This window comes from Prunus mume, linkage group LG4 (assembly GCF_029339155.1).
Source record: "Prunus mume cultivar Tortuosa linkage group LG4, ASM2933915v1, whole genome shotgun sequence".
Taxonomy (NCBI): Eukaryota; Viridiplantae; Streptophyta; class Magnoliopsida; order Rosales; family Rosaceae; genus Prunus; species Prunus mume.
Window position 1 is genome coordinate 10,563,670 of NC_142701.1, and position 7,277 is coordinate 10,570,946.

The 7,277-nt window shown below is 39.8% G+C and overlaps 1 protein-coding gene across 1 annotated transcript; it reads right to left on the reverse strand.

Moving 5' to 3' along the window:
- Positions 1–908: 908 nt before the first annotated feature.
- LOC148917885 (palmitoyl-acyl carrier protein thioesterase, chloroplastic-like) lies at positions 909–2,932 on the reverse strand. The gene is made up of 6 exons (XM_089050882.1): positions 2,448–2,932; positions 2,211–2,344; positions 1,912–2,025; positions 1,652–1,823; positions 1,482–1,553; positions 909–1,349 (listed from the first exon to the last, which is right to left on the reverse strand). The coding sequence occupies exons 1-6, from the start codon at positions 2,844–2,846 to the stop codon at positions 1,125–1,127; spliced, it is 1,116 nt and encodes a 371-aa protein (XP_088907008.1). The 5' UTR covers positions 2,847–2,932; the 3' UTR covers positions 909–1,124.
- Between the last annotated feature and the right edge of the window lie 4,345 nt (positions 2,933–7,277).

A 7,277-nucleotide genomic window follows, 5' to 3' on the forward strand; every position in this document is an offset into this window, starting at 1 on the left:
AGAATTCTTGATAGATATGGACCCCATCTGGTTTCTTTGTTGTTGATGGAAGATATTGAAGTTGTGCTGGAAGTTTATGGGTATTAAGATGGTCCATTGATTTGATATCACTTGATGAATATATGGCCATCAACTTAAATAAATACAGATGAAAGTACTTATGTATTTAACTAAAAGCACACAGGTAAAAGATAAGATATTTATGCCAAAAGTAGTAAAAAAACTTGCATGCCTCGGAAATATATGATCATCAACTTAAATAAATACTGCTGAAAGTACTTATATATTTAACTAAAAGCACATAAGTAAAAGATAAGATATTTATGCCAAAAGTAGTAGAAAAACTTACATGTCTCGAGAATATATGGCCATCAACTTAAATAAATATTGTTGAAAGTACTTATGTATTTAACTAAAAGCACATAAGTAAAAGATAAGATATTTATGCCAAAAGTAGTAGAAAAACTTGCATGTCTCGGGAATAACATTGTTTCGCTATCTCTAATCAACCATGTTCTTCTGCCAAGCCCACATGGTGGAATGTGATTGAATAGAAATAGCAAAACAGTGTTATCCCCATAACATACAAGTTCTTCTTGGGAGTTGTATATCAAACTATTATGTTTGCGACTCGAGCTGCTTGGGATTAGCAAAAAGTCCTTAATCACTCCCAAACTTAATTTGAGCTAGAAAGAGAGTGCAAACCAGAACATCCGGTAGAACTAGAATGTTAAGAATGGAACTTATTTTGATATAAATTTGCATCACTTAAAATCTGCCAACCCTTTTGGGTCTGCCATTTCTTACTAGTTTGTTAATTGTTTCGATTTGCCCAGTTATGGAAGAAAGTTATCAAGTTTGAAGTGATGCATTCTGTACAAGCTCTTGGCTTATTTCCAAGTAAAATATACTCGAAAAACGTAGTACATTTATTAAAAACCAGTTGCATATATCAGGATATAAGTGACTGCGGGTAGCAGTTATTCAATAAAACTTAGTACAATTAGAAACTAGTTACATATAATATTAGGGTTCCATCAAGTGCAAGTAGCAATTATTCTTTTCTCCACAATACGTATGTACATCCATTTGTTGCTGGAATCTTCAGTGTGCTAAAAAAGTCATCACATAATTGGCTTCCACAAGGTCCTTGCCCTCAAAACTTTCGACCCTGTCTCGAGGCGAAGCAAGTGATCAAACTCTACCCCTTGGTTATGAGTGGAGTCACCTGTTCCATCTCTAGCAACTGCAGTCAGAGACTGCACCACGCTGTCCCTCCGACACTCACTTCGATACTCCAACGTCATAGACGAAAGCTCATGAGTCTCCAGCACTGAGAAGGGAATGCTCTGAAACCATGATCATGAATTTCCAATTAGAAGAGAGTATTTTTGAAACAATTAATATATGTTCATATTTATATATATATATATGAACATGAACTATAAGTTATGAACAAGTAGCCCCGGAAAAGGATTCACCTCGAAAACCCAGTCTATGTATTTTGCATGGCTCACGTGCTGATTGACATCCAAATCACTCCAACCAGGCTTCTGCGATTTTAAGATGCTAAGAATGTGTCAGTCAATTGCTTCAAGAACAAAAGACAATGTTTCAATGTCTCCATGTTTTAAGCATAAGATATACTTACTGCTACAGATGTTTGAAAGTAGTTTCTAGCATCAATATCCAATCGTCCTAGTTTAGCATTTTTGATGTCAATGAGAGGATCAGAATCCATGAGACCAGATCTTAACTCATCTGTGATTTCTGCTGTAACTTTAGAAAATTTCCTTGTCTTCATGTCCATCATCATATAAAGACTGCATATAGGACCAATATCAAACCAGAGCCAAAAAGACAAAAAATAAAGATAGTATTGCATTTGAGAATCTTAGTTTGGATCCCAACCCGGTTGCTCGAATTAAGATCTCTCCGGTGCTGTAATCACGAAAGATCCAATCCCGGAACAGACCATTGTTTCCTGATGCACCAGTCCAGGTATCTATTTGAATTACATCGGCCCTTCAAACACAGAACAGAACTGTTTGATGAAAAATAATTTCTACAAATTAAGTTCCAAACATAGAAGTTAAAATGGCTGTTCATATACATATATCGGAATGAAAGAAAAAAAAAGATGTTAAGAGTAGTAGAGGTTATAAACAATGAAAGGCTAGCTATATAAACAAATAATATTCAAAGTTTACCAAGAAGGATATTTTTCCACTACAGTCTGCAATTTACACAGCACCCATACTAGGCCTCTTTTGCTCATTTCTGGTGTCGAACCAAAACCACCAGCATAGAGCCCAACACTCCTACAATGCTGAATTGATGTTTCCTACACATACAAAAGCCATGAAGAACTAGCCACATATAAAGCATTAGTTTTAGCACACTACTTATGCTATCTTTTAATAAAGATAAAGAAATCCAAAACCTACCTGTAAGCGTTCCATCAAGCACCCTATGGTTGCTTTGCCATTAGGGCCTAAATCATATGATCTAATTGAGAAGTTCTGTTGAAAAACAAGCCCCCCCCGCCCCAATTTTCCACCAAAAGTGTCATAAACCCCGTCCAACTTCCTCGATTCCCAGTTCAAATGTTGTGGTATTTTCTTAGCTGCGGGTGTGACAGTTTTGTCATCATCTTGTTTGGGGGAAGTGATGACATTTTCTTTGGGAAAGACCTTTGCTTGAAAATTAATAGCAGGTGCAGAATTAGGCTTACTTTGACTAGAGCCATAATTTGTTCCTCCACAACATGATATTGATTTATTTGTAGGAAGGGTTGATAGCAACCTTGGCATGGGCAGTGTTGGTGGAGCAGATGTAAGCACCATTGTGATATTCAAGCAAATCAGATCAAATTCTAATCTGCCAAAACAAAAAATGTGAAAATATATGATGGGTTATGAGCAAACAAATTACTTATGCACACTCAATCATGAAAGCATTTTCATACCATCAACAAACTTATATATAAGTTCATGGGGTGAGTGAGTGAGGTGAGATTACTTACAATCCATGCTGTTATTGTTGGGCGCTCATCATGTACCCTGCCAAACAACTTATAGCCTTAAGCCCACTTTTTATGAATATGCTACCAAATCACCTCGTAGTGCTAACATGCCATATTTTAATTATAAATACAACTTCAAAGGCGCATGTCACTATATTTTTAGTATTAAAATGGTCCCTTCTCTATTGTAGGATTAACTAACAATTTTTGGTTCATAATTCTCAACAGTTGTTTTGTATATATTGATTGTTCTGTGACCTTCCCTGAATACCAAACAACACTCTAGTGGGCTCAATACCCTATAGCTTTTGTTCTTTTTTATATTCCTTTAGTTCAGCATGGCGGCAATGACCCTACTTATTCCTTTTTATCACTCACAACACTTTTAAATACAATTTACCAAACACTTCACTATTTTATTTCATAACTAATTATTCTCGCAGTACGAAAAAAATAGTTTTTATTTTTTTATTTTTTATAAACATAGCAATACCAAGAGAGATTTTATTGGCACCCCATTATTTGCTCTTTGCACTCCATACTAATTTTAAACATGAATAATTTATTTAACCCTTGTACATAATTACCATTAAGGACAAAAAGCATTTATAATAAAAATGAAATTTGTTCATTACCCCACATATATTCTTGCAACCCTAGTTAAACTTTTTTCTCAAACCATCATGTTTCTACAACCCTAATGAGGTTTATATGCTTATATTGGTGAAAAAATATATTGTATTTATTCATGAAGGGTGAGATTGAAGTTAGAGAGGCTTCGAATGAGGTATAGTGAAGTTAGAGAGGCTTCAAATGAGGTATGAGTTTATTTTTTGGAGTTTTTCAAGCTTAGGATGTCATGATGGTTCGTTGGTTGCGTTCAGACACCAGATACCGAACGTGATAGGTAAATTCGTGGGATGCCATCGACCGGCCGTTAAATTCATATGCAGTGGAGATCCACCATCATATGGAACGGTGTTCGGTGGTGTATTACCGAATTTTTGCCTACAATTCAGTGGCAACGAATCGAAATATATTTATTTTTTCAGTAACTTATTGTCGTCCACAAATTTAATGTAAGCCATTTTGACCTTACTCCCATTGAAGGAACAAAAACAAGGTGACGCCCTTAAAATAGATGACACATCATCTAATGTGATGGTCATGTAAAACCCCGACTCCAAATTTATTGCCCATTTTAATTTATTTAGGTGAAATTACGAAATTGCCCTTGGGGTAGGGGTAATTTGGTCATTTCTTATCCGGAAGGAATTTGGAAATTTTGACTATACCGTTGCGTATAGCACGGCGAGATGAGTCCGTAGAGACGTAGTGGGCTTAAATCGGAGCTGTAATGAAGAAGTTACGAGCAAAACATCACTAGTGACAAAATCGTAAATATTTTGAAAAGGGTTTTGTTAAAAGTCAAAAAATAACCTCACTCTCTCTCTCTCTCTCTCTCTCTCTCTCTCTCTCTCTCTCTCTCGCTTCTTGGCTTTTGGCGGCCGTTCATCCGACCACCAAAGTCGGGGGTACCAAATGGGGCGCCGTCCTATTCTTACCCCAGTCCGCCGCCACCGTTGAGATTTCGCGGAAAATTGAAAAGAAAAGCTCGGTTTCGCAAACTCACTGCCGTTCTCCGTCTTCGGATGCCATTTTGGCGATCCAGGTATGGAAATCTATCCTTTCCTCATGATCTAGCTGATGTATGGGTAGGATTTCGTTAATTTTGAGCATAGATTATCTGATTTTTGAGTTAGGGTTCGGCCGGTTTTGAGTTAGCGATTCCAGCCACTTATGGTCAGTTTTTGGGGTATGCCCAAGAACAAAAGTGGCTCCAAATAGGGTGTCTTACCTAGGGTAGGAGTCTTGAGCCTTGATTTTGGGTTTTTCCAAAGGGTAATCGCTTTGGACACCCACGCCGGCGTGTGGCGGCGCATGGGCACTATAGCAGAAGGGCATTTTATCCCAATGCGATCCCCTCAATGTCCCGAACGAGTAGGTGTGCTCGAATTTCAATTTGGATACCGTTAGAGACCCTAACGGATATCGCATATTGCGTATTTTCCGGGTTCGCTAGGTTTGGACCGTTGGATGGTCCTAAAGTTAGAATATGTTGATCTGGGTATTGCCAAGATCGTATAGGATTCAACGGATCGTAAAACGGAGTCCCGGATGCTCGAAATGCCAACCCTAGGGTTAGGGTTTTAGTAATCGTCGATCGTGCGATCGTGGCGATCCGACCGTCCGATCTGGACCAAACTTGCGGACGTGCATCCTAGAGCTTGTAGAATCTATAGGAATTGTCTGATCGAAATTTGGAGGTCGTGGGCCCCGCGGGCCCGTTTGACCAAGGGTGGGTAGTTGACCCCGAGATTGACCGTGAGACTTCCTAGGTAGTATTACCTTCCTAGGAAGATTGAACTGACCATAGAGACAGGTCTTCACCGTTAGTTGAGTTAAATGGATATTGTGGCTTTAGGATATTAAATGATGATTATTGATGGGGGGGTTTATCAGATGCTAGATGGTTGTTAAGGTGTTTACAATATTAGAAATTAGTGTATATAATTATGTGTGTGTATATAAAGGTATAAAAAGAGTGTAGATTGTCAGTTTGAAGTCTATATGCACCACTTTATGTACTTCCCCTGGATTTTGATTACACTGTAAGTACCGTCCTGTGATTGTGTTGAGGCCTTTAAACCCGTGCGGGCTGGTGAGAATGTAGCCAGGCCCAAAGCGAACAGTTAGATGGTGGTGAGAATGTAGCCAGCCCAAAGCGGACAGATTATGTGATATTGTGTTGAGGTCGCACGTGTCTTAGGAGTAGCCGGCGTGTTGACAGACCATACGAGGCGGATGCGTCCCGTCGTGTGAGGGGTGATGTGATATTGTGTTGAGGTAGCACATGTCGAGAAGTAGCTGGCGTGTTGCACTCCATACGAGGTGGGTGCGTCCCGTCGTATGAGGATTATGTGATGTGTTTGTGAGGTCGCACATGTCGTAGGAGTAGTCGGCGTGTTGATGACTCTATACAAGGCGGGTGCGTCCGTCCGTGTAAGGGCTGATGTGATATTGTGTTGAGGTCGTATGTGTCGAGGAGTAGAAGACGTGTTGACAGATCCCATACGAGGCCGGGTGCGTCCGTCGTATGAGGGGATTGTGTGATGTGTTTGTGAGGTCGCACGTGTCGTAGGAGTAGCCGGCATGTTGATGACCCCATACGAGGCCGGATCGTCCCGTACTATGAGGGGATTATGTGATGTGTTTGTGAGGTCGCACGTGTCGTAGGAGTAGCCGGCGTGTTGATAGACCCCATACGAGGCCGGGTACGTCCCGTCGTATGAGGGGATTATGTGATGATGAGTTCTCACGTGTCGTAGGTTTATCCGGCATGCGGATAGGCCCCATATGTGACTTTGAATGTTCCGGCGTATGAGGAGATTTTGTGAGTACTGTTGAGTTGTGATTTAGAGGAAAAAAGGGTTTTAGTGAAAGAACTACGTGTGGCTTGATCCTCGAAAGGGTACGTAGGCAGGGTTACTAGGTGCAGCCGCGGGTTAAACCTCACTTAGGTTGTGTTGTGAGGCTAGTTCTGGAACTTGGTTGAATTGAGGCTTGTCCTGTGGACTAAGTGAGTGAAGGTGGGCATAAATAAATTTTGAATTTGTTATATGCACGTTTGATGCATTAAGTTATTTTAAAAACATTGTGGGCAGTTCTGCTAGAATCATTTGAAGGTCCGGAGGCCATTTATGTAAATTGCATGAGATTATATTGTGCGTGCTGCCGGTTGGGTTATAAAATGTGTTTTATGCAGGTGGAAATTTTGAAAATGTTCAATTTATAGGGGAGACTCACAAATTTCGCAGAAAGTCTCAGTTTTAATCCTCTTTGGTAAAGAGGACATAGTTTTAAGGAGTGAACATGGCGTGGGTGTGATGCCGGGTCTCCGCAAGATTCGCCTCGGTTTGGGAAATTCGGGGCGGGTCGTGTCAGTCATCTAACCAAAAGGCATGTGAAAGATGTTTGTTTCGGGATGCCATCTTTCAACGAAGGTGGATACAACAATCTTATATGAATTCCGATAAGAACACCTAATAAGTTGCTATAATCCAGACCTCTGAATGTACTATTTGAATATACCATTATTTGGATTAGCCCACCAATTTCACTAACTAAGGGTAAATGTCTTTGACATGCACCTAAGGTGCTCACATTCCTAATAAAAAATAATATTAAGTAC